The sequence below is a fragment of the Erinaceus europaeus genome, unplaced genomic scaffold (genome assembly GCF_950295315.1).
Source record: "Erinaceus europaeus unplaced genomic scaffold, mEriEur2.1 scaffold_705, whole genome shotgun sequence".
Taxonomy (NCBI): domain Eukaryota; kingdom Metazoa; phylum Chordata; class Mammalia; order Eulipotyphla; family Erinaceidae; genus Erinaceus; species Erinaceus europaeus.
In genome coordinates this window covers 40,325-67,383 of record NW_026648085.1, presented here as the reverse complement: position 1 = coordinate 67,383, position 27,059 = coordinate 40,325, and the positions used below count along the sequence as shown (strand labels likewise).

The 27,059-nt window shown below is 44.9% G+C and overlaps 1 protein-coding gene across 2 annotated transcripts in view; it reads right to left on the bottom strand.

Moving 5' to 3' along the window:
• Positions 1–647: 647 nt before the first annotated feature.
• LOC103117632 (liprin-beta-2) overlaps positions 648–27,059 on the bottom strand; it is a 54,979-nt gene continuing 28,567 nt past the window's right edge. The window contains exons 7-20 of one of the 2 annotated variants that reach the window (XM_060184718.1): positions 25,145–25,215; positions 24,301–24,358; positions 23,208–23,252; positions 20,210–20,348; positions 19,014–19,046; positions 18,461–18,602; positions 17,686–17,814; positions 7,797–7,947; positions 7,509–7,620; positions 7,208–7,296; positions 6,160–6,282; positions 4,161–4,286; positions 3,354–3,542; positions 648–1,398 (exon numbers count right to left, since the gene is read on the bottom strand). In XM_060184718.1, the coding sequence (XP_060040701.1) occupies positions 1,204–1,398; positions 3,354–3,542; positions 4,161–4,286; positions 6,160–6,282; positions 7,208–7,296; positions 7,509–7,620; positions 7,797–7,947; positions 17,686–17,814; positions 18,461–18,602; positions 19,014–19,046; positions 20,210–20,348; positions 23,208–23,252; positions 24,301–24,358; positions 25,145–25,215 (1,602 nt within the window). In that variant the 3' untranslated portion in view covers positions 648–1,203. The remainder of the gene's footprint in view (positions 1,399–3,353; positions 3,543–4,160; positions 4,287–6,159; positions 6,283–7,207; positions 7,297–7,508; positions 7,621–7,796; positions 7,948–17,685; positions 17,815–18,460; positions 18,603–19,013; positions 19,047–20,209; positions 20,349–23,207; positions 23,253–24,300; positions 24,359–25,144; positions 25,216–27,059) is intronic. The other variant, XM_060184719.1, reaches the window with a different exon arrangement.

The window sequence follows — 27,059 nt, the reverse complement described above, 5'->3', positions numbered from 1 at the left end:
GCTGAGTACCCTTGGCGCCAGAAGAACTGCTGGGCAGTTCTGATGCTGCTGGCACCTTCTGCAGATGAGGCCCAGGGGACATGGAGAAGCCAAATCTTCCCCGAGGCTGACCAGAACCCCATGAGCAGGAGTTCAGACTGGTGAGACAGGTCCCTCCCTCAGACCTTGGCCAGACAAGGTCCATCTGGAAGACCCATTATCAATTAGTCAGCTTCTAATTGAAAGGACAGGTCTGTTCCAGCTGTCAGGAGAGACAAACCAACCCCCACAGTGGTTATGGCCCAGCTCTGTCAGTAACAAGCTGGCAAAATGCACCAAAGAACAGAGGGTCCTTCTACTGGGTTACCTTCTAATCTCCCCCCTGGCTCTCGTGACCGACTGGCTCATGTGCTAAAACAGACCAGCTCTAAGGGTTTCCAGACAGACTGGTCTGCAGTTGGGATGTGCACACAAAGTTTCTGTAAGCTTCATAGAGGGAGACAGAGCTGGAGATCTGCTTAGAAGGACCCAGGGTCCTTCCTGCTCCACTCCTCTCCCTCACACGACAGTTGGCATATCCTATGTGTGCATGGGCCAAGGGAGGAGGACTCCTCTCCAGGTATGCCCAGCTCTCTCTTCCCCTGAGAGATTAAAGATTTGCTATACTGTTTGTTTTCAATATAAATACTGTGTTTATTACCAGCAAGAATCAGCCTCCTCTGCAGCAAGGCACAAGGCAATTACACTGTCGCTGTGACAAAAGCCTTGCTGCCATCCAGGTCATTTCAGCTGAGACTCTGTGGCCCCAGGCCTAAGGCACTTGGGGAAGGACCTGGCAGCTGAGCCTCCTGGGATTGTCCATTGTCTCTGGACCAGTGTCCAAGATCACCTGTTTCCCTGAAGCTGAAAACAGACAGACAGAATAACTATAAATGTACAAGCATCTTTAAATGTCTTTCTTCCTGAGTCCATCTTTGGCAAAAGGAAAAAAAAAAAAAAAAAGGAAAAAAGTCCCCAAAGCCTAGCCCCATAGGAAAAGTTCGACTCCATAACACTGTGACCGCCCCCAGGGTTTGGAGAGCGAAGGCCCAGGGGCACACAGCTTGCTGGAATATTCTCTGCGAGACATGCACATGTGCGGTGCGTGAGGTGCGGTTATATGGAGACACACGCGGTGTTACTGTGAGCTCTCACGGTGCACAGAGAAGGCAGGTGACAAGGGCATCAGCTACTCTGTCCCACCTGGTCCAGCCCATCCAGTTCAGGGGCATCGAGGGAGCTAAGGCCCCGGTAGCCACTGTAGACCTTGTGACTGTCACCAATCCTGTCACTGGATTCCATCGGGCAAATGTAGTCAGTCGATTCATCAAACTTCTTTTTTCTTATGTTTCCAAAATGTGAAAATCCTAGTTTTCTGGGCTAAAACACAGCAAAGATGATGAGAAGATTATCAAGTTGGTATGTGAATATGACTGACATATTTAAGAGCATGTTATGAGGAAAGTAATATGGCTTCTAGAAAAACCTCAACAAAATACAGCTCGTCTGGGGCTGGGTGGTGCTGCACATAGTTGAGTGCACACGTTACAATGCAGGTTCCAGCCCCTGGTCCCCACCTGCAGGGAGAAAGCTTTGCAAGTGGTGAAGCAGCGCTGCAGGTGTCTCTCTGTCTCTCTCCCTCTCTATTACCCCCTTCCCTCTCGATTTCTGACTGTTTCTATCCAAATAAATAAATAAAGATAATAAAAGAGAAATAAAGCTCATCTAAGCAGTTCTTATGCAGGAGAAAGGCCAACCTTGAACAAGGCATGCTAACAGTTTTCCCAAGGGTATGGGCCCTAAACTCATACCATGTTTTCTCCAATGGGGAAGATGTCCTTCTTTCCTGGGGGCCGAGCGGTGGTGCACCTGGTTGAGCACATGTTACAGTGCTCAAGGACCCAGGTTTGAGCCCCCGTCCCCACCTGCGGGGGGGGGGGGGGGAGCTTCACAAGTGGTGAAGCAGGGCTGCAGGTGTCTCTCTGTCTCTCTCCCTCTCTATCATCCCCTTCCCTCTCAATTTCTGGCTGTCTCTATCCAATAAATAAATAAAGATAACAAAGAAAAACTTAAAAAAAAGAGAGAGGCTTTTATTTCCCATGACTCACCAGCCTACTGACACAGGCAGGAGTACACAGAGAGAGTCACACTGGGAACCTGGACACTCCTCCTGGCACTAGCTTCTGTACCCAGCACTTCACCCAGCTTTCTGCTGCTTTCCTAGTCTCATCCATCTCAGGCACACTGCCTGACGTGGTCCTTGGGTAAAGGGGATCTGTGTGTGATTGGTACCCAGATCTGCGATATCTCTGTGCCGCTGGGCATGGGGACAATCTGGCCTCGAGAGATATGATCAGTGTGCCTCCGGTCTGGGAAGGACGTGATCTGAGGACAAGGTAGCTCAGGTGAGTGGATGGGCTTTGGGGGATGCAGAGAGCTCCCACTGAGGGGTCCAGGTATTCTGGATGCCCAGTGGTATGTTGGCCATTTCTACAAGGAAAATGGGGCTGTCTGCAGGAACTTTCTGTCTGTTAGAGGGATAGCTTTGATTAAGACTCACGGTACTATGCCACACAGATGGGTCTGACTGAAAGGAACCCAGACTTGAGAAGGCTTCTCTGCCTTATAAGAGGAGTCAAGGAAGTGCTGGGCAGAGGACGAGCTGCTTCTAGCTGCCTTCCCAGAGTTTCAGTGTTAAAAAAAAGACATCTACATGGGTTGGAGAGATAGCTCACTAGGTAGGGTGCCTGCATTGCCATGCATGTGACCCAGGTTATAGCCCTGGCAGCACGCGGGAGCTGCTTTGGTGTTGTGAGGTCTCCCCCATGTCTATTTCCCTTGGTGTCTGTCTATTTGAATTAAACACACACACACACACACACACACACACACACACACACACACACACACACACACACACAATATGTCCCAGAGAGGTGAAATCACAAATATGTGAGCCCCTGCCCCACAAACGTCAGGAACTGGTCTAACAAACATTGGCAGGCAGTGAGGGTGGATGCCCCAGGCAGAAGCACATGCTGATGGGGCTCCAGCTGGCTACTTTGCACTGTGAGGCCCAAAGGCTGGCCTCTGTACCCATCAAGGAAGAATCTACAAACTGGGAGCCAGGTGGTGGCACTCTGCCTGAGTGCGCATGTTACAATGTCCAAGGACCTGGGTTCCAGCCCCTGGTCCCCATCTGCCTTTGCAAGGGGTGAAGCAGTATTGCAGGCATCTTTCTCCCTATCACCCCTAACCTCTTGATTTCTGGCTGTCTCTATCCAATAAATAAGTAAAGATGAGAGAGAGAGAGAGAGAGAGAATTAGAAACTCACCCGGACTTTGGCTGTGGTGGTCAGCGGTGTGTAAGCAGGCGAGGTCATTTTCTCTCGCTTTTCTTGTTCAGCTTCAGGACCAATCAAGGCATGAAACTTGGTGGTGAGGTGCCGTCTGAGGAGTGTCTTCTGAGGTGGGATATTGAGAAGCATAGCCAGGGTGTCCCCTGTGAAGCGTGGCTCCAGGATCTGAGGAGAAACCACAGACAAAGTCACCCAGATGTTAACCAGCCACTGTAGGAAGTTGATAGGAGAAACAGTGCCCCAGGGGCTGCCTCCAGGACAAAGACTAGAGCTCATCACTCGCCTCTTCCTACCTGACACAGAGCCTGGCTCTGAACAGATCATTTCTGCAGGCCAGAAGTGAACTATGATTTCTTGGATAAGGCTGTCTGTCTCCCAGAGAGCCCTGAAGATAGGATCTGACCCATCCCTTCTTCACTTCCCCCATCTGAATGTCGACGAAGAACACATGAAAGCAAGAGTGGAGTCTCATTTTGGTGGCAGCTTCCTCTCCACTTCTCCACCCCGCCCCCACTTTCCTTGAGAAGGGCAGAACACTGCTTTGATAAAAGCTAGTCCCTGTGAAATCTGTTGGTCCTGGGATCCTCTGACGATGTGTCCAGGGAAGTCCCTGCAGAAGTCATGTGTATTCATTCTCAGCCACACATGATCGGAATGCTATCTTTAAAGTTTCCCAAAGAAATACCAATAGGTTTTAAACTGGAATTTCTCTCTAGCCCTTAAGGAATCTGTGATAATTGGGTTTTCAATAATACAGGTGTGTTAAACCAAAGGGCCACTCACAATGAGACCTCCATGGACCCCACTCCCGCGAAGATTGGGTGCATACTCTGCCAGGTCCACAGATCGCAACCACTCCATCACCCTGTGGTTGGACCACTGCACAACTTCTGAAGGAGAAAGGTTACTCTGTGAGAAGAAGGAAAGCGAACAAAGTTAAATGAATAGGTCCTTCACCCTGTCCTCTGTAGAGTCAGTTTCTAAGAGTGCGCTGGCTTGAGTCTGAGAAGACAACCCTCACACGTACTGACCCTCACACTCATATCAACAGCTTTCTAAGAACAGAGTGCATACAGAATACTGCAGCGTCTTCCATGCTGAAATGCCTGATTCCAGAATCCTGTTGCTTCCCTGATCTCTCTAGCAAGTTTGGGACTAATAAAAGATAAGATTCATTCAACGATTTGACAGTACTTTGAAGAGGACTATCAATGACAAGCCAAGTGGTTTAATAGATCAAAAGCTGCCCGGTGTACTCAGATAATTTAGAAATGCATACATTAAGATGCTTACATCTAAGTACCCTCAAGACTCGCATCTTCAAAATATCCAACACTGTGTCCACATGTAGTAGGAATTTAAAACAATTATTGATTAAGAAGAAAAGCAGAGATGGAACAGAACGTAGTGATAGGGTTTTTGCTAGAGTTTTTTTTTTTTTTTTTTTTTTTGGTTACCAGGGTCTACACAACTTCACTGTTCCCAGCAACTATTTTTCCTTTTTATTTTGATAGAATGTGAGGGACAGAGAGAGAAGGAAAGATACCAGCAGCACTGCTCCGTTACTCACAAAGCTTTCCCCTGCAGTTGGGAACTTGGGGCTCGAACCTAGCACATGATTACGTGTGTGCTCTATAGGCCAGCTCCTGGTAGGGAGCTCTTAATCCTCAGGAAATTAAGTTAACTCTAAAGTTAGCTTCTAGTAATATAGGGGGGCAGGTCTTCATTGACCAGTCTCTTAACTTTGGCAGCCATCAAGAAATCCAAGGTCCATGGAACTTTGTCAGAGGATTTCTATATATACTACTTCTTTAAAAAAAAAAAAGTGTGTGTGTGTGTGTGTGTGTGTGTGTGTGTGTGTGTACACATTTATTAATGACGGAGGAAACTAGATATCAGAGTATCACTCAGCACAGGATCTGAGATGCCAGGGATCAAATTTAGGACTTCAGACACACTAGTTCAGCTCTATACTCACTGTGTCACCTGTACCACCTATACTGTTTCTTCTCTAGAAAACTGGGGAACAGCGGTAGCGCAGAGGATTAAGCACACATGGCTCAAAGCGAAAGGACTGGTGTAAGGATCCTGGTTTGAACTCCCGGCTCCCCATCTGTAGGCCGATGGCTTCACAAGCAGTGAAACAGGTCTGCAGGTGTCTATCTTTCTCTCCCCTCCCCTCTGCTTTCCCCTCCTCTCTCGATTTATCTCTGTCTTATCCAAAAGCAATAACAATACGGGCAGGGCAACAAAAATGGGAAAAAATGGCCTCCAGGAACAGTGGATTCGTAGTGCAGGCACTGAGCTCCAGCAATAACCCTGGAGGCAAAAAAAAAAAATATCTAGAAACCTACTCGTGGCTTTCTAAATACCTGGAGATGGGGTCTGTTCATTTAGATCTACAAGGAGGGAGCTCAGTTCTGAAATGCCTGGTTCTCCTGTCCTCCGCCTGCCTGGTGCCCACTCTGCTCCTTTGCTTCTTCCCTCCCCCTCCTTTACTCTAGAGACCCTCAAATCCTCAAACCATTATAACAGAATTGAAAGATCTGCTGCTGCTTCTTTCCTGACTCACAGAGCGTGTCTCTCCCAAAGAGGAGGGTCCTCAGAGGTGTTGGGAGAAAACAAAGCACATATTATAGGCTACGAGGGGTGTCAAGAAGTTCTAGAAAAGAGAGGAGTCCCAAGAACCACGGTCACAAATGCATCACTGTGTGTTGCTCTCACTGCAGCCTTGCAGGAGTCCGGGCTCAAGGCGCCAGCGTGGACACAGCTCCACACTCACCTCATCAGCCGGCCGCCTGTGCAGGCAGTGGGGATTGAACTTGTTGACGTGCAGCACGTGAATGGCACATTTGATGCTGAGATGATGTAGTTGGCTGGTGACTTTTAAGAAGAGTAGATCATTCTAGAAAAGGAGAATTTAGGTTGACCAATCAGAGTTTTCAAAGTGACAAGAGAACCTAGAGATGCCTTCTCAGATCAAACAGACATACTCTTAAGCAAGGTGGACTTTTCTTATATGAACAATAGTTCATACTCTGCTACTTGGGATCTCTTATGTATGTGACAAATGATAGTTTTGGACCTTAGGAATATGGGAAGGGGCCAGAGGGAGTTGGGCGGTAGCACAGCAGATTAAGCGCACATGGCGCCAAGCACAAGGACCGGCAGAAGGATCCCGGTTCGAGCCCCCGGCTCCCCACCTGCAGGGGAGTCGCTTCACAGGCAGTGAAGCAGGTCTGCAGGTGTCTATCTTTCTCTCCCCCTCTCTGTCTTCCCCTCCTCTTTCCATTTCTCTCTGTCCTATCTAACAACGACGACATCAATAACAACAATAACTACACCAACAATAAAAAACAAGGGGAAAAAAGAAAAAATAAATAAATAAATATTTTAAAAATTGAAGGAAAAAAAAAAGAATATGGGAGGGGGCCGAGTGGTAGCACATAGTATGAAGCACAAGGACTGGCTCAAGGATCCCGATTCGAGCCCCCAGCTCCCCACCTGCAGGGGAGTCCCTTCACAGGTGGTGAAGTAGGTCTGCAGCTGTCTTTCTCTCCCCTTCTCTGTCTTGCCCTCCTCTTTCAATTTCTCTGTCTTGTCCAACAACAACAATAACAGCAGCAAGAACAACAACGGGGGAAAAAATAGCCTCCAGGAGTAGTGGATTCGTAGTGCAGGCACTGAGTCCCAGCATTAACTCTGGAGGCAAAAAAAAAAAAAAAAAAAAGAATATGGGGAAGGAGGTGGAAGTGAGTTTAAAATAAACTGGTGATGCCAGACTGAGCACTCACTGGAACAAGAGAAATTTTGAAAAGCAAAGTCCTTACCACAGTTAAGTATTGCAGCATCCGTCCATCAACTCTGGACTCATGAAACTGGTCTTTGTATTGGGGTAAGCCAATATCATCAAGCCAACCTATACCAGCGGGGGAAAACAAGTGTGTTGGGGTTCAGGAGAAAAGGAATAGTGTGGGATCACTTTGTGCTCTACCTGTATTCCCTTAACATTCTGTGATCCATTTGCTTTTCCCAAGAGGACAGCTGTCTCTGAGACACATATCCACAAAGAAACTCTGTGTGCCTTTAGGAACTGCCAGATACGCAGCACACAGATGCGCCTGTCCTTACGTGTCACCCAGATGTGGTCTAACAGAGCAGACTTCTCCTCCTGCTTGGCATTGATGGCTTTCACTGCTAAAACCAGCTTCTTCCTATGAAGAGGATGCTTGATTCCCATCTCCTAAAATGGAAAGATGCAGACAGAGGAGAAAGGTTGGCAGGCAGTTTGACTCTTGATGGACTCTATCTCTGGGTGAAACCACTCCATCCGGCTGGGGTGTAGCAGTGTGGCTCTCTGGTCCCTATAAGCAGTTTGAGGAGTAATGGGAGCCTCCTTGCTCAGGGCCTGGTCCTCACCTTTTCCATGTCCTGAGGCGTAGCTGTCAATAAAGTGTGGCCAGAGGTGACCCACTGCCTGGCGAAGATCACGTACTGAGCCAGGCCGAAGTCCTCCAGCCACGCGCACACACGTTCCGTGTTCCATTGTGCAAAGGGGGCATTAGCATCACTGGAAAGCAGAAAAACAGTAAGTCCTTGTTAATGGGGGGACGTGAGGCTCTGTCTGAACATACGAGTCCTGTAAAACATGGAAGTCTTTTTTTTAAATATTTATTTTCCTTCTTGTTGCCCTTGTTGTTTTATTGTTGTAGTTATTATTGTTGTTATTGATGTCATCGTTGTTGGACAGGACAGAGAGAAATGAAGAGAGAAGGGGAAGACAGAGAGGAGGAGAGAAAGATAGGCACCTGCAGACCTGCTTCACCGTCTGTGAAGCGACTCCCCTACAGGTGGGGAGCCGGGGGCTCGAACTGGGATTGTTAAGCCGGTCCTTGCACTTTGTGCTACCTGCACTTAACCCGCTGCGCTACCGCCCGACTCCCGTGGAACAGTCTTTTAACAACTCAACTAGGGGATCCACACTGACACACTTACTTAGGATAGATTCTAAAGTTTGTGATAAACCCTCGTCTGAATTTCTGATCAATCACCACCAAGAGCTCAGGGCCACTTTGTGGTCTGCAGGGAGCTGTGTTTGTGTGTGGTGTTGGCCTGCATGCACTGCACACCAAGTGCAAGTGCAGAGTCACAGACTGACTCAGATGCAGAATCACAACTGAATGGTTTCAACAGGGCTCAACACCTCTTGGACGAAAAATGCTTAGAAAACTAAAAAAGGAGGTTAGTTTTCTAAAATGAAAAAAATGAAAAAAGCAACAATAGTTAATACCTTACGTATGAGGGTCACACTGGAAGAATATACATTGATCAATAAAAAGACAATTATTTTAAAAAAGATTTTATTTATTTATATATTAATGAGAAAGATAGGAGGAGAGAGAGAAATAACCAGACATCACTCTGGTACATGTACTGCCGGGGATTGAATTGAGGACCTCATGCTTGAGAGTCATATATATGCTTTCTCCACTGTGCCACCTCCCGGACCACAGGACAATTATTTTTATCACTAATAACACTGACCTGAAAGTTATAGCCACTCTAAGAAGAAATTTAAAAAAGGAGAAGTAACTATTAGAAAGGCACAGTTAATTAATGAATGAATGAATTAATTAATTTATTTTGCCTCCAGGGTTATCGCTGAGGCTTGGTGCCAGCACTATGAATCCACTGCTTCTGGGGCCCATTTTTTCCATTTTATTCGCTGGGACAGAGAAAAGTTAAAAGAGGAAGGTGATAGAAAGAGAGGGGGTGGGAAATGGGTGGTAGCGTAGCAGGTAAAGCGCAGGTGGCACAAAGTGCAAGGACTGGTGTAAGGATCCCAGTACCAGCCATGTGAAGCGTCCCCTAAAAGCCACCCTTCAAGTTGATAGGACTGCCCACCTAGGAAATCTACTACTCACAAGGCAGCTGGTTACACTGCACACACCTATATTGTTTACATACAGCAAACACAAGCCAGCAACTTTATACAGCCCCAATGCACAGATACTAACATTTTTGTTGGAATAATTAAAAACTCCCCCTCACAGCAACAAAAATTGTACACTGTCTATAGAAGCTGCCTACAGGGGATGTGCAGGTCCTTGTGTGTGGGGTGGGGAGGGTGTGCAGTGAGGACTATGACATGCAAACACACATGAATAATGAAGAGGTGGGCTGTGTCCCTAGACAGGATGGCTGGCTACCTACGGCAAAGACATCAATTCTTAAGGACGTCAATTTTTCATTTAAAGTGTGAGTAAAATGGAACACTCAAAATCCTAGTAGAGTCTTTGAAGGAAAGGTTGACAAAACAACAGCATATTCATTTCAAAAAATAACAAGTGTGGGGGGGTATCAGGTGGTGGCACATCCAGTTGAGTGCACATGTTACAATGTACAAGGAGTCAGGTTCAAGCCCCTAGTCCCCACCTGCAGGAGTGAAGCTTCTAAAGTGAAGCAGAGCTGCAGGTGTCTACCTCTCTCCTTCTCTATCTCTCCTTTCCTGTCTGTTTCTCCCTGTCTCTGTCAAATAAAGAAATCAAATATTTTTTAAAAGAAATTAAATATTTAAGAAAATAATAATAGAAAAATGTAGATTTATGAAATACTGAAGACTAGATAATCACAAATATTCCTTTCAGGGAAAGTACCCATAAAGTACTGGTTAAACAAACAAAATAATTGTGTATGTAAGTAAATGTATATATACGCATATATAAATATATACATATAATATTTCTGGCTGCTGGCATTGGGTGACAGCTCTCCCAGTACGGCACACTCTTTAGCATGGACAAGTCGAGGCCCTGGGTTCTAATCAGGTACCATACAGGAGCAACATGGACAATACCTAGAAAGCTCTGTGGATAAGATAATGGTGCTATGATGGCATTTCTATTACTCTGTCTCTCCCCTCTAAACTAGAAGAATGAAAGAAAAAAATAGGGATGCTGATATGATTTGCGTACAAAGCTCCAGGGCTACATTAAAAAAAAAGTTAAGGATACAGCACAGCTGTTTACTCCATAGAATTTCATGCTTGAGGCACCCACAGTCCCAGGTCCAATCCCCAGCATCACCATAAGCTAGAATTGAGCAATGCTCTGGTAAAATAAAGAAATATAGAGGGTCAGGTGATAGAGCACTGGGTTAAGTGCACAGGGTACGAAGCGCAAGGAATCGTACAAGGATCCCAGTTTTTCTGAGATTATAATTTGGAAACATCTGTCCTGTAGAACTTTTCAGAACTCCTTAGAGTCCTGGCATCCATCCTCAATATCACAGCCTTGGCTGCATTGCAACTGTTCTCGACACCCTGCCATTCCCACAGTAGCAGACGAGCTCCTCTGCCTCTTCCAGTTCTTCCACACAAGTGTCTGACACCCTCTCACCCAGAGTCGTGGCTGAGCACACTAGGAACTTAGAGATAACAAAGGAAATGCCTTCCATATATAGCTAAATCTCTTATTGTATTGACATGTGCCAAAACATCTTTCCAAATTGCAATCAAAATTCCATAATTAAGGGTTATCAAATGCATCATTTCTACTGCAAAAGTATATTTATAATTGCATCCATGTCATTAGTAAGTATATGTCTGATGAGAGAACTTCTGTTTTGACTATGTGTCTAAGAGAATTAAATTTGCTTTGGGTTTGGCAGATCCGATTGATTAAAAAAGAATTTTCACAAACTAGCTTCTATTCTTTGTAGTGTTCACATTTTCTTTCTTTTTCACTACCCCATTCTCCTTCTGTGTAATTCACATTTTCTTTCTTTTGCATTACTCACTGCTGAAAGTCAGTGCCAGTGGACAGGTTCATTATGGTACATAATTTCTTACTTTGCTGGACAAATTGGCACACGGTGTCCTGGAAAAATCCCGTCACCTTCCACTACTGGGAATCATTTTGACACAGACACCTAACTAGATTAAACAAGAAGTGACTGTCTACCAGATACACATACCCCACTGAAGTCAAACTAACTGCATTTCCACCTGAAATTCCTTTAGCCAGATGCCCACAATGTCCATGGCTTGTCCAATAACATCTGAAGTAAAGCAACGTGTAGACCAAAGGAAGGCTTGATCAAAGAACCAATAATCAACACCAGACTAAAAAGCTTCTACACAGTGAAGGAAAAATACTGAAGTAAAAAAGCTATCTTACTGAATGGGAGAAAACACTTGCACACCTTATCTTCTACTAGGCCTTAGTACTGCCCCCCGCCCCACCCCACAATATCCAGAGAGCTCACAACATTTAACAATGTAGAGACTGGAAGATGCTTCACTCCGTAGAGCACACTCTTTACCTTGCCTGGTGTCAAGACCCTCATCTCCACATGGAGCACCACGCAGAAAAGAAACATGAGAAGTGAAGCAATTCTGTGGTATATCTCCTCCTCTCTCTGTCTTGCTCTCTCTCTCTCTCTCTCTCTCTCAACCTCTATTTGGATAGAGGTGGGTTGGGCAGGGAATAGTGGGATGGCACATGCACAGGGACCTGTAAAACCCCAGTGGCAAAATAAAACAGACCCCACAACAATGTGAAAACAAACAAGTGAATTAAAAACTGGACAGTGGGTCTGACACTGCTCCAGAGAATGTATACAGACAACCAGTGAGCAAGTGAAAAGACATTCGTCATCACTCAGTACCAGGGAAACACAACCAAAACAAGAGTGAGACATCACTTCGGAACTGTGAGAATGGGTATTATCCAATAGATAAGAAACAAAAAATGTACATGCCATACATCAGACAAGAGGCTAATAACCAAAATATATAAAGAGCTTGCCAAACTCAACAACAAGAAAACAAATGACCCCATCCAAAAATGGGGAGAGCATATGGACAGAATATTCACCACAGAAGGGATCTGAATGGCTGAGAAACATATGAAAAAATGCTCCAAGTCATTGATTGTCAGAGAAATGCAAAATAAAGACCATAATAAGATACCACTTCACTCCTGTGAGAATGTCATGCACCCATACACCAGAAAAGGTAGCAGCAACAAATGCGGAGAGGTTATGGGGACAAAGGAACCCTCCTGCACTACTGGTGGGAATGTAAATTAGTCCAACCCCTGTGGAGAGCAGTCTGGAGAACTCTCAGAAGGCTAGAAATGGATCTACCCTATGATCCTGCAATTCCTCTTCTGGGGATATATCCTAAGGAACTCAACACAACCAAAAATCCAAAAAGATTTGTGTATACCTATGTTCATAGCAGCACAATTTGTAATAGCCAAAACATGGAAGCAACCCAGGTGCCCAACAACACACACACACACACAATGGAGTACTACTCAGCTATTAAAAATGGTGTTTTCACTGTTTTCAGACCATCTTGGATGGAGCTTGAAGAAATCATGTTAAGTGACCTTGGTCAGAGACAGAAGGATGAATATGGGATGATCTCAACCACAGGCAGAAGTTGAAAAACAAGATCAGAAGAGAAAACACTCAGCAGAACTTGGACTGGAGTTGGTGTATCGCACCAAAGTCAAAGACTCTGGGGGGAGGGAGGAAGAGTTCAGGTTCTGGAACATGATGGCAGAGGACCTAGTGGGGGTTGTACTGCTAAGTGAAAAACTGAGAAATGTTATGCATATACAAACTATTGTATTTTACTGTTGATTGTAAAACATTAATCTCCCAATAAAGAAAAAAGAAAGAAACAAAAAATTATGAGGATGTGGAGAAAAGGAAATACTGTATATATTGTTGGTTGGTGTGGTCATTCTGCAAGGCAGCATGAAGATGCCTCAAAAGACCAACAACAGAAATTCCACGAGTCACTGTTCAGAAATAGAAAACCACAAATTCCCAGTGAAATATGCACCCTCATTTCATTGCACTTCTTCTAGCGTTTGCCAACTAATATTTATAATAGACAAGAGTTGGAAACAATTTATGTGCTTAACAGATAACTGGGTAAAGAACTGGGGAATCTGTTATTGTGGTGTCTTTTCCTCTCTCTCTCTTTTAAAAAATTTTTACTTATTTATTTTCCCTTTTGTTGACCTTGTCTTTTTATTATTGTTGTTGTTATTGATGTCATCGTTGTTGGATAGGACAGAGAGAAATGGAGAGAAGAGGGGGAGGCAGAAAGGGGGAGAGAAAGATAGACACCGGCAGACCTGCTTCACCGCCTGTGAAGTGACTCCCCTACAGGTGGGGAGCCCGAGGCTTGAACAAGGATTGTTAAGCTGGTGCTTGCGCTTTGCACCATGTGCGCTTAACCTGCTGCGCTACCGCCCGACTCCCTGTCTCTCTCTTTTGTCTAACAAGGTCATCCTGCAGAAACAAAACTCTGGAAACAACAATAAAAATCTGAATAACATTGGGGAAAAATGCAGACAATTCATAACAGAAATAAAGTGACAAACACATGTAAACTAAATTTATAATGAAATTGTGGTGTGGGGAGTCTGTAAGAGTAGGAGAGCTTTAAAAAAGCTGTAAAGAATAATTCTGAGGAGGCTGGGCAGAGGCACACCTGCTTAAGCACACATAGTACAAAATGCAAGGACTAAGGCAAGAATCCAGGTTGGAGCCCACTCCCCACCTGCAGGGGGGTGCTTCACAAGTGGTGAAGCAGGTCTACGGGTGTCTTTCTCTCTCCTCTCTCAATTTCTCTCTGTCCTATCCAATAAAATGGAAAAAAAAGAAAAGGCCACCAGGAGCAGTGGATTTGTAGTGCTGGCACTGAGCTCTAGAGATAATAGTGAAGGCAGAAAGAAAAAAGAGAAGAATTCGGAGAAGATTATGGGTACCATAATCCAGTGCTTATGAAACAGTAGTGCCAGCTATAATGCAGGGAAAATTTTCCATAATTGAGAATTCCTACCAAATGCTATGATCAAATATTATATTTTAAAAGTCATTGCTTTTTACCCAGATAGCCAATGACAGACTAGGGGCTAAAAAAAAAAACTGGTTAAATACACATGATGGAAAACTATTCAGCTGTTAAAAATACTAAAGTCATCTCCTTTGCGTCTTCTTGGATAAAATCGGAAGACGTGGCACGTTAAGTGAGACAAGCCAAGAAGAGAAGTACAAATATCAAATAGTCTCACTTATAAATGGGATCTAATAATTAGGGACAGGGAGGAAGAAAAAAAAGCGAAACATGAACGGGCTATGGTGTATTGCATCAAAGCAAGGGACTCTGGGGGAAGGGGGAGGGTAGAGTGTGGGAAAGGACTGTGGCGGCCGAGTGTGTAATGAAATTATGTGCATGTGACAATAACCGCACTGCACTGTAAAGCATTAACCTCCTCACTACAATGGTTTTGTTTGTTTGTTTGTTTGTTAAAGTCACTACTTCGTTGGAAACAAACACACAAAAAAAGGGATTGGGACCAGAGACTTTCAGTGGCAAAGTACTTTGTTTACAGGAGCATTGTGAAATTTGCCAAAGCTATACCTACATATTTACAAAAGACATTAGTACAGCACTATGTCAAACTTCTGCTTAAGAGTAGTAAAGGCTTTTCTTCTCCTGCAAACTCAGATTTTGTCATTACAAATACTACTACAATTACATTACAAACTATCTCATCAGGGCCTCATTCTCTCTCTCTCTCTCTCTCTCTCTCTCTCTCCCTCCCTCCCTCCCTTGTCATTCCTTACAGTTAACAAAGCATCAACATATTCAATCCAAACAGTCTTGTAACTAGAACCACAGTTTCTTTTTCTTCCTTCAGCAGACACAATTTCTGACCTTGGTTACCCCATACCAAGACAACTGGAAGAATGTAAATGGGCTTCTGAACAATTTAGTCCTACCCTGCAGTTTAGTGGCCTGCGAGGTGGCTCAGTGGATAAAGCACTGGATTCTCAACCTTGAGGTCCTGAGTTCAACCCCCAGCAGCACATGTAACACAGTGATGTCTGGTTCTTCTCTTCCTGTCTTTCTCATAAATAAATAAATAAATTATCAAAAAAAAAAAAAAAAAAGAAAAGAAAAATTCTCACACCCTACCAACACTCCCCCAATATAAAGCTTCTAAAGAAATACCCAGACTGGGGGGGGGGGGGGGAAGACTTATCATCCAGCCTCTCTAGCATAACTTTTTTTTTAATCTCAGAAAAATCAGAAACATTTAAGTAAATTCATAAAACTGGTAATAAGCTAATCAGAATACTCTTATCAAGAAACATAGATAAGTTTTATTTGGCTCACTTTCTAACAGTTCTAAATTGGTGCCTGCCTTCTTAGACCACATCCTTTGATTCTACTCTTTAAAAGCCAATATCTATGGAAGGAGAGATAGCATAATGGTTAGGCAAACAGACCTTCATGCCTGAGGCTCTGAGGCCTCAGGTTCAATTCCCTGCACCACCATAAGCCAGAGCTGAGCTATCACTCGTAAAAAATGATAACTAACAATAATAATACCTAACATTTAGTTAATATTTACATTTGTGATTAGAAGAATAAACACCACCATCTCTGCTCTTTGGAGTGGGAGAAGGGCAGGTAAAGGAAAGCTATACACCATTACTTTCTCTTTTCAAGGCATCTGTAGGCCAGATTGAGGATACTCATCTAAGTGTACACGGATCAGGAAAGGCCTCATGTCTTGTACACAGGAGCAAGAGAAAAAGCCTAAAAGCCTGTGGGTGACAACATAGGGTAAGGGGTTGTGTGTCCATCGAAGTGCCTCCCTTGAAGGGGCATGGGTCTGTAAAATAACACGACACGTTAGGAAAACAATCTCCCTCTTTCACTGGAATCTAGAAAGCACTGTTCTTGAGAAAGAGTATTTGAGTGATGTGCATCTTAGTGCTTGTTTGTACTTGGCACTGAGGTATGGAAACCTCAAGGGGATGACATTTTAAAAAGTTAAAATTTACTACCCACTTGGTTAAATTGAAAAAGATTACCAACTGAGTGAGAGCCCACCCCCAAGTTTGATCTTGGCTGAGTAACTCAGTCTTTAAGAGATATTCTGCTGGATCCAATGTATTGTAAGAATTATCTGAAGGGATCAGAGAATATGGAAAGAGGTTTCCCGAGAATACAAGAGTAATGCTTCACCTTCACAGATCTGAGGGAGACACTCTTTCTCAGAACAGGGAGACGTAGGAGAGGGCGGGTAAAGCTAGTGACTAAACTTGAAGGGCATCTACCAGATCACACTCTGGAAAACTTCTCTCGGTTTAAGACTTATCCATTTCTTAAGAGAGAAAGGACCAGAGCACTGGCAAAAGGTGGTACTAAGGGTTAAACCACCAGCCTCTCAGGCTTCACTCATGCCAGTGAGTGCTATAACAAAGTGAACCTTCTCCCCAGCCCTGAAAACATTGCAACATGTCTTTTTTTATTCTGGGAACAGCCATGTGAAACTTCCTATTTTGTGCCCTTTGAAGCTCCTTTCATCTAAGTTTGGCACAATCTGTAAATGTGTCTGGGGGGTGAGGAGGGTGGGGGGAGAAGGGCATATTCGGCCTGTGACATCAATTCTCTTTCCTGTTAAGTCTGCATGGAAAGATGGAGCTGGCCCAGAGAAGACAAGGCAAAGATGCTGTGTTGAACTTAGCACAAAGATTCCATGCATCACTGCACATCCTCATGCAAAATTCAATAAAATATTAAGTCCCCACCCCCACACTTCACAAATGAGGAAACTGAGGCATCGAGAGTTTTTTTTTTTTTTTTTTTTTTTTACAACTTGGCTTAGGATTCGTCACTAAGAAGTAGCTATGTGGGGGCCGGGTCGTGGCACACCTGGTCGAGTGCACAAGTTGCAATGCATAAGGACCTGGGTTTGAGACCTGCAGGGGGAGAGCAAGAGAGAGTGGTAAAGCAGTGTTGCAGGTGTCTCTCTGTCTCTCTCTCTATCACCCCCTTCCCTCTTGATTTCTGGCTGTTTCTATTCAATAAATAAAATTAAGATTAAAAAAAAAGAAGAAGTAGCTATGTGGAGGTTGCAAACCAGGTTTCTGATTCCAGAGTTTGTACTTTTAAGTAGTTGCATAGGGGCTTCTCAGTCCTGTGTGCAAAGATACTGCTGAAAGTGAACTGCAAATGTGTAGAGCTGCTGTGGTCCTCACAGAGGCCACAGTATCCACCCCTCACACAGCCACCCCAGCTGCCGGGGGCCTCCTGTCTGCCTCAGTGTATCTCTGAGCTCCAGCAATGCCTGCTCATGCCGAATGGGAAGCGGTGAGCTCTGCACTAGGGACTCATGTTTTCCATCTCTGGGGCAGCCAGCCAGCCCCTGTCCCCACACCACTCTGGATTTCATACAGTTCTTCAGAGATGGACAACCTTAAGCCTTACCTTTTCTGACCCTTTGGGTCTCGGGTTCTAGATAGTCTTGGCCCTGCAGTTGCCCGGAGTCCACCTCGCCGGAACTCTGCCACCCCTGGAGTGTCGGTATTGAAATTTCCTGACTGAGTTCTTCGAATTCTGCATGGAGAGATATCCAGCAGAAATTATCAGGGGCAGTTTGAGAGTGTGTGGTTGCTCCTGCCCTTCCTTCACAGGGTCATGTCGGTCTCATACAGGTCTCTGGACAGCACTGCTCCTCAGTGCCTCTCTGGCAGTCAAGAAGCATTGTGACGGCTCTTCGACAGACCCAAGTCTCAATCCTAACCCTGCACCTAAGATTTGGAGCTCTGCCCACAGGGGCCAAAGTGAAGACTGATGCCTGTCTCCTTTCACAGACTGAGTCAGCTGAATTAACTTAGCTTTCTGTCTTCAAAGGCTTCTTGAGACACAGACTGGCCCTTAAGAAGGATGAATCCAACCTCATCATGTGTCCCTCCCAAAACACCTGTGGTGTGAACAACAGAGAAAGTTCTCAAGGTGTGTGGAATGGACAGATACTTAGGATGCGAGAAGTGGATGGACATATACTTAGGATGCGAGAAATGGATTCATAGTTCATCTATGAGTCCTGAAAATAACTTAGATTCTAACAGTTATTGTTGTGTGTGTTTTTTTTAATGCTATTCTAATATCTGATTCAATAGGGTTTTACGTAGATGCATTTCCCAATCAAGAAGACTATTAGCTCTAAGTAGTAGAATTACAATCATAGCCACCAACTTACTTCCCCCAGAATTTCTTGATGCCTTTGGGGCTCCGTCTGCCATCTGGTGTCAGGGGAGACTGGGGTCCTGACTCAGTGCCAGATGATGTGGAGGAGAGGTCATTGGTCATAGCTGTGTCATCCCAACCACTTTCGGTGTCTCCTGGGATCAGAAGAATGTGTAAGTGAGAGACAGGAATAGAACCTTTGGAAAACTTGTCCCCCAGATGTGGGTCACCCCTCAGGGAGTATTGGGGAGTCAGCCCAGCTCTGTCTTCAGGGCAGGACCTTACGTCAACAGCTGAGACCAGTAGGTAGTGAAGGCACACTGCAGATGTTCTCTAAGTAGTTAGTAAACTTAACATTTTCAGCTAAAACGTCTTCAAATTTTGAGGGCTTAGAGTTCAACTTATAGGATAATTCCAACAAGAATATTCCTCTCTTTTCCCTGAGATACAAGGATGCAAGCAGAAGGGGGAGGGGTTTGGCTGAGTGACTGGGAAGGGGGGAGGGCTTCAGGCTGGGGGAAACCAGGGGATTATCACTCTCCACCTCACCTGGAAGGGTACAGTACCTAATACGGGGGCACTGACACTCCGGCCACGATCTCCAGCCAACCAAGAAGTAGAGAAGCCACATGAAGAAGCAAGAGAGGCCAAAGTCCAGCCCAACAGAGTTACAGGGGAGCAGAGAAATAAACAAAAGAGTCATCGAGCAAGAGAGAAAAACTCAAACAGAAAGAAAAAATAATCCCACAGGGAAGGAGGAGGTGAATGGTGACTAGACTACTAGGTTGGCACAGCAAGAGGAGGCCCCACGTGAGGGGACGGCAGATACTCCCGGTGCCCTTTCCTAGCAGGATACGGGTAGGAGAGCAACACAGTTTGGAATAGCAGGTCATATACAGCCTTTGTGTGGTGCCAGGACCCACTTAAAGCAGAGTGGAGTGAGCCAGAGCTGTAGGAAGTTCACAATCTGAGGAGGCGCTGGGACATAATTACTCATGGGCTTATCTGAACTTCCTGCAGCCAAAGGCAGATCTGGCCAGGAGCAGAAGGAACACAGTGACTGGCTCAGGGGACAGTCAGGGATGATGAATCGGGGTTCAGAAGAGCTCAGTCAGGACTGGGATATTCCCTCTGGAACCTGCTTATCTGCTTCTGTTAGGGGAAAAAAGGGCTTGCGATGCATGAAAAGTAGCAAAGATCTCCATGGCTTCCGGTCTGAAGGCTCACATGGATAACCATGGACTGACAGCCTTGCCCATGGGTTGCTGGGTCCATCTCTCTAAGGAAATGCTCTCCCTTGGAAAAGTGTATGATACCCAGCTAGTAATGGGAGGATTGCTGGGAAAAGGGCAAATAGAGAAACCTCAGAAGAAGGAGGAGAAGGCATGAGAAGGGTGGAGCGAGGTGTCTAAAAGGGCAGGAAAAGAGGAATGATGGGAAGGCCAGCAAGAGGTTCAAGAGAGAAGGAAGAGAATGAGAAAAAGCAATGGAGGTAGAGTAATTTCAGCTGGTAAGAAGAGTAGGTAGAAACCTACTGGTTTTCTGAGGTGCTGAAGTATATAGACCAAAGGACAATGTGTCCAGACAGAGAGCCACCGTCTCTCCAAGTGGGACCACCCAGAGGTACAGCTTGTCCCACCCACACCCCCCTGACCAGTCTTTAAGTGTGAACTACAGAGGTGGGTACAGTGGTCTTGTACAATAATCAGGAGTGTCAATGCCACAGCTCAAAGACCACCAGCCCAGGGGCCTGGATACTCACTCAGCCTCAGCAGGCTGCTCCCTGCAGGGTCCGGCTGGGAGGAGTTGGGAGGAGGTTTGGCAGCCTCTCCATTAGGCATGGTTCCTGACAGCTTCCCGGGTAGTGTGGGGTATTTGTGCTCTGTCTGAAAAGGGCTGTCCTGTTAGAAGGAGAAAGAGAGATGGTGATGGTGATGGTGATGATGATGGTGATGATGGTGATGGTGATGGTGATGATGATGGTGATGGTGAAGATGATGATGATGATATGAATTAAGCAATCAGTCTCAGACTCAAAACCAGTTAAGAAACCTTCAAATGCATGAAGAACACCCTGTTCTCCAAGAACCATTTTGACTTGGTTCAAATCAAAGAGCTCTCCTCAAACATCATTTAGCTCAGGTCTAGGAAGACCAGAGTTCAGAGAAAAGAAGACGCTTATCCGAGTTACACAGACAGGAATGGAGTCAACTTCAGGCTGACTGCAACTTTTTATAAGTAGGAAAGCGGAGGGGACTTTGCCATTGGGTTTAGTGCTCAGAGGCAAAATAATCTAATAGATACAAGTCACCCCCAGGCTTTTTAAACATACAAACTAGAAATTTTAACAAAAGTTCCATCAACTGCTTTATTACATATTACTATCCTTTATTACACAGTAATTCTTACTTAAGAATTATTGAGGAATCATGATAATATTGTCAGTTATCTTTAACACACTACATTAAGGTATAGCAAGAGGGCCTGCATGCACTTAAGGAAGATAATAACAGAAAATGGGCTGGGAGCTTTATATTCTCTTAGAATTTGGTTCACCAACTCCAGAGCAATGGGCCTAGAGCTTGTTTTTTTTCTCTCTTTCTTTCTTTCTTTCTTTCTTTCTTTCTTTCTTTCTTTCTTTCTTTCTTTCTTTCTTTCTATCAGAGACCAGTTCAGCTCTGCAGTGGTGCTAAAGATTGAACTTGGGCCCCATAGCCTCAGGCATGAAGTCTTTTGCATAACTACTATGCTGTCTCCCAGGCCCCACTGTGCTTGGATCTTAACCACAGAATGAGTTCCCAAAGGAACAAGTTGATTAAAAAGGAAAAGAAAGACTACACTTCTCTGGCCAAGAAGGCTCTAATGAATCCTAAATCCACAAACCTGAGGGAAGGACAGTGAAATGAGCTTGAGCAAGAAGAAAAGTGAGGCTGAAGTAAGCCACATTACCGAAGAAATCACCTTGGGTGATTTATGTGAAAGTCAAAGCCAGTAAGAAACAGAAGCTTCAGTGACGGAGACACCATCTGGAGTTTCACTTAGTTAGAAACCCAGCACTCAATAATTTTCAAAATTCAATTTGATTATAAATGCATAACTTAGAACCTGTTTGAAATTCAATACTAAGGTCCTATAAAGAATTTTTGAGGCTGGCCAGTGGTGCACTGGGTTAAGTGCACATAATGCAAAGCACAAGGATCCTGGTTTGAGGCTCCTGGAGGGGGGGGGTGGTCAACTTCACAAGTGGTGAAGTAGGTCTGCAGATGTCTATCTTTCTCTTTCCCTCTCTCCTTCTCCATCTTCCCCTCCCCTCCCAATTTCTCTCTGTCCTATCAAAAAGAAAAAAAAATGAAAAAATGGCCACAGGAGCAGTGGATTCATACTGCTGTCTATCAGGGGGAGGGATGGGATACGGAGCTCTGGTGGTGGGAATTGTACCCCTCTTATCCTATGGTCTTGTCAGTGTTCCCATTTTATAAATAAATAAATAAATTTTTTAAAAAGTTTTCCTATTCTTTACTCCTTTGGGAGTATGAACCCAGGGTCATTATGGGTGCAGAAGGTAGAAGGTCTGGCTTCTAACTGCTTCCCTGCTGACAAGCATCTCAGGTTACTCTCACACACAGTCTGTCTAGCCTTTGACCATGGGGAAGGCCAGGGCTCAACATTTATTTGAAGGGCAGGACTCCAGGTTCTGAATTACACAGGTTGTGCTAACAGGAGAGCAGGTGATCAGTACAGATGTGTTTTAGACACATCTGTGAAACTGAAATCAAGGGCTGGGGATGCTGAGGAAAGAGAAAACAAATCAGTCTACATTAGAAGGCATCCATAGCATGGGGCCAGGCAGTGGTGTACTGGGGAGAGTGCACATGCTGCCATGGCCAGGGAACAGGGCTCGAGCCTTCAGCTCTCCACAGACAGAGGGAAAGCTTTATGAGTGGTGAAACAATGCTGCAAGTGTCATTCTTTCTCTGTTCCTCCCTATCTCCCCTTCCCTATCAATTTCTTTCTGTCTTCTTCCAAAAAATACATAGATAAAATTAAAATAGATATTTAAAGGTATATATCTATTTAAAAATAAAGAAGTCATTTATAGCAAAGGGTTACACAGGGATGCCGTTATCACTGTTCATAATAGGCTTCCTAGGAGAAATCTGTTCTAATGGGAGTTTCATAGCATGACTTGCTCTTGAAAGGAACCTACACAGTCTCCTTTGCCTATAGTTGCAACATACTCACAGAGAATGGACAAGAATTATTACATTCTTGATTGTGTTAATGTCATAACATCCCTCTTTCCCAGCAATTAAATCTGCATTGTCTTGTTTCCTTTTCTTTTCTCTTCTTCTTTTTTTTTTTTTAATTGCCATCAGAATTATCACTGGGGCTTGATGCCTACATGATGAATCCACACTCCTGATGGCCATTACCACCCACTTTTTTTTTTTTTTGATAGGACGGAGAGAAACTGAGAGGGGATACAGAGGAAGAGAGAAAGCGAGACACCTGCAACCCTGCCCCACCACTCATGAAGCTTCCCCCTGTAGGTGGGAACTCAGGGCTTGAACCTGGGTCCTTGTGGACTCAAACAGGTATATCACTGTCTGGCCCCTACATTGCTTTATTAAAAACATTTTCTGAACCTAAAAGTGGAAGATAAAATAGCAAATCATATCTCAAAGATGATGGGAGAAAAGGGGCATTCATTACAGAGCTGGTACACATCACACAGGGGGTAGGGACATGCAGTCCTATACCTTAGGTTCTGTTACTGGAGAGAGGTGGTTCCCATCACTGAGACACTGTGGAGCACAAGAGAGATTTCAATATGTGGAGAAAAACAGACATGTTCTAGTCACACACTCAGGACCACCTACCTACCTGCCTGATTAAATCTAAAGGCTTGTCCCCTCCCTCACCATCTTTGGCAAGTCAGTCCCTTCTACTGTGTTAATGTTAGGTATTCACCATCAGTACGAGAGTCAGTACAGATCACCGCTCAGTGGACAGACGTCCTGGGCAACTGCCAGTAGTCTGATGAGGGAGCATGAGGGGCACATGAGAACAGGAGTGAACCCAGTGAATAGGCCCATGGATTCTGCCAGCTCCAACCCTTCAGCTCTGCATTCTCTCTCCCGGGAGGCTGCTAGGCTTGTAGAAACCAAGGGGTCCTATGCAGCAGGGCTCTGTGACAACTTCACATCATTGCGGAAGATCTCTTGATCTCCAATGACCTCACTCAAGAGCCTGCCACTCTCCCCTCCAGCATGGAGAGGACTCACGCTTAAGGCTACCCTTCCATAAGAGGTCAAACACCCTCCTCAGATTTTTTTTTAGATTCTTAAAGCTTTTCCCCTGACCTTCTAGATGATCCAATAACTCACTCCTAGAATTGTCTCTCCCTTTTCAGATTACGTCAAGTTCAAAGCAGGTCCTGGGCCGTTTCTTGTTCTCAGGCGTGATCTGACTCATGTCTCTGACCATAGTGCCAGCTTCCTCCTCACCACTTCCCAGAACCTGACTGTGTCCAGCCCAGGCAGCACCTCCTGTGCCTAGAACATAATATGATCCCTGCCCCCACACCAATTTTATGCACTCTGCTGAACACAAAGCAACTGAAAAATACTTCACGGAGGGGCCAGGTGGTGGCTCATATGATTAAGCACACACACTACAGTACAGAAGGACCCAGGTTCAAGCCCCTGGTCCCCAGCTGCAGGGGGGAAGTAGAGCTGCAAGTGTCTCTCTGCCTCTAACTCCCCACCCCTTTCAACTTCTGTCTCTATCCAACTATAAATCAATACTTTTTTTAAAAAAAAATAAATTTTCATGGATGGACTGGTGACTGACCTTATCCACAGATTCACTTCTCAGGTCTTCTAAACTACAAGAGAATTTTTTCTGAGCCCTGGAGAAATATAAAAGAAAATGAACAAAGTTTTGTTATTGACGAGGGCACGTGGTATAATGCAGAGCACATTCCAAATGTTTCTCCAATAGTTTGTCCAGGGATAAAGGTCAGGGCAGGAAAAAACAATCACCCTCTCATTGTAGCCCACACAAATAAGGCAAGATTGGCCTCGAGGGACAGCTTGGACTGACAATGTGTTAGTAAGGGCATGAAGGCAACACTTAAATCCAGATCAATAGTCCTTGGCATATTTTATAAATCTGGAGCACAATTCTCTAATATCAGAAATGTTCTAGGGGTCACGTGGTGGTGCACCTGGTTAAGCACCCATGTTACAGTGCACAAGCACCCAGGTTCCCACCTGCAGGGGGAAAGCTTCACAAGTGAAGGAGGGCTGCAGGTGTCACTTTTTCTTTTTCCCTTTCCTTCTCTATCATCCCTTCCCTCTCAATTTCTGGCTGTCTCTAGCTAATAAATAAATACAGATAGTAAAAAAAAAAAAAACTTTAAAAAAATGGTCTAAGCTCTGAGAAGGGTCCCACTCCTCAAGACATTGACTGAGAACCTCAGCCTGTGGGGAGGACAGCTCTCTGCAGACAGGGAGAATGGGGTCTGTGAATGCTCCATGGTTATGGCCCCTGGTGGCTCCAGACACTGGAAGGAGGGGCGTACCCAGGGCATGAAGGACTGTGCTCACCTCACACAGCCAGTCACTGACATGTCAGGGGCCCCCAAAGTGCCCTTTGAGTACCGTGCACCAAGGGAGATACTTGTGATTCGTACCTGGATTCTAGTGATTTCTGTGGAAGTGGAGGTGGTGGCCCCACTGTGGGTGAGCTACATCTTTGAGCCATCTGCACAAGAAACAGAGAAGAGTCATTGCAGAGGACTGTTACTGTCTGGGGACTTCCCATCATCCTTTTCCCTTCTTTAAACCATTCCTCCTGGGCAACTACTCTTTCTTCCTAGGGTACAGCCACGGTAGCTGGTAAGCTCTGGTGTCTTTCCTCCTTTTATTTATTTCATTTTATTTATTTATTTATTTTTGCCTCCAGGGTTATTGCTGGGGCTTGGTGCTGGCACTGTGAATCCACTGCTCTTGTAGCCATTTTTCAATTTGTTTTTTTGGATAGGACAAAGAGAAACTGAGAGAGAGGAAGAGAGAAAGACAGACACCAGTAGACATGCTTCATTGCTTGTGAAGTGACCCCCTGCAGGTGGGGAGCTGGGGGCTTGAACCGAGATCCTTGTGTGGGTCCTTACTCTTTGTACTAAGTGTGCTTAACCCAGTGTGCCACCACCCAGCCCCACCTCCTTTTACTTTATTGTCTCTTTAAGGATACCAAGGATGGTAGACTTACTGAACAACCTTAGCCTGCTTGCCTTTCTTCCTGGACCTAGCAGTAGAATGCTGACCAGTTAGTCCTGAGACCTGCAGTCCTGGGGGTTCTTACCTTTCTGGACTTGTGACTGGTTTTTCCCCTTCATTCAGTGAGACATGTAAGCCCTTTTAAAGATGGCCCTTGTTTGGTATGATTTAGCCAGTGTCAGTACTTATGATAAACAACACTGCAACTGACAAGGTCATTCAGCAGTAGCTACTGGTGCAGGACCAGCATGGCCCACACTGGAGAGGAAGATAAGCTAATTAGGATAAAATATCAAAGTCATATGTCTTGTGCTTATTAATATGGGCCCAGAAGGGAACTATGAGCTGCCTTCACAGGAGGCAAAGTTAAGAAGGCTTCAGAGGGGAGAAGCCTTGAGCCCGTCCATGGAAGAATAAGCATGGGCATAGGGAGAATTCAAAAAAGGAAAAAGCAGCTCAGGCCAAGTGTTATGTAGAAAGACACAGTCCAAAGTCTGCATATTGCACTGGCTGCAATGATCACCTCTTCTCTTTACATGATAGTACAGTTGTTAAGGACCTGATCTTTTTTGTTCAATAGAGCAAGGTTCAGGTCTAGATTCTGCCATCTCCTTGCTATTTGATAAAGAAAGGATCACTTACCTTTGCTCAGTTTGAGCCATGTCACAATAAAATAAGGATCTTCAGGGGGGTGTCACAGTCATAGACAAGGAGAAACATGTAGAGTGCTCAGCACAGTGACCATGCAGGGATGTTGAATATGTGGCAGTTAAAGCTACCTTATTATTGTTGGCAATCTGGAAGGCTTCTTCTGACTTGATAACTGGTCCCTGGGTAACACACTGTTCCTCCCTTAAGTGTTGAGCTGGGCCACTAAGATCGTTTTCAGTTTGACTGTTCTGGAGTTTTACAAATCTTTTAGATCTGGGTTAAAAGTCTCTTCTCAAGGCAAGACCATAGAAAAAAATGGGCAAACATACATATTTATATAAATATAGTTAGTTATAGAAGTAATGGTCAACCCATATCTGTGACCTTGAGAAAACTATTACAGTTTCCATGGAGGAAATGAGGACACAGAACTCTGGCGGTGGGAGCAGTGTGGAATTACACCCTGTTGGGCAGTACACCAGCTCCCCCTTGCTTAACGCTGTGGTCTCTTTACATAATCACTGTTTTACCTGAGACCCGCCCTGCCTGCAGGGCACTGGTTTAATCCCACTGGCTCACTCTCTCTTTTCCTTCCGGCCCCTCTCCTAGTCACACCCTGTTTTTACACCCTACCACTTCCTTCCTGGAGAGTATAAATGCGGATGAATAAAGCCAGTT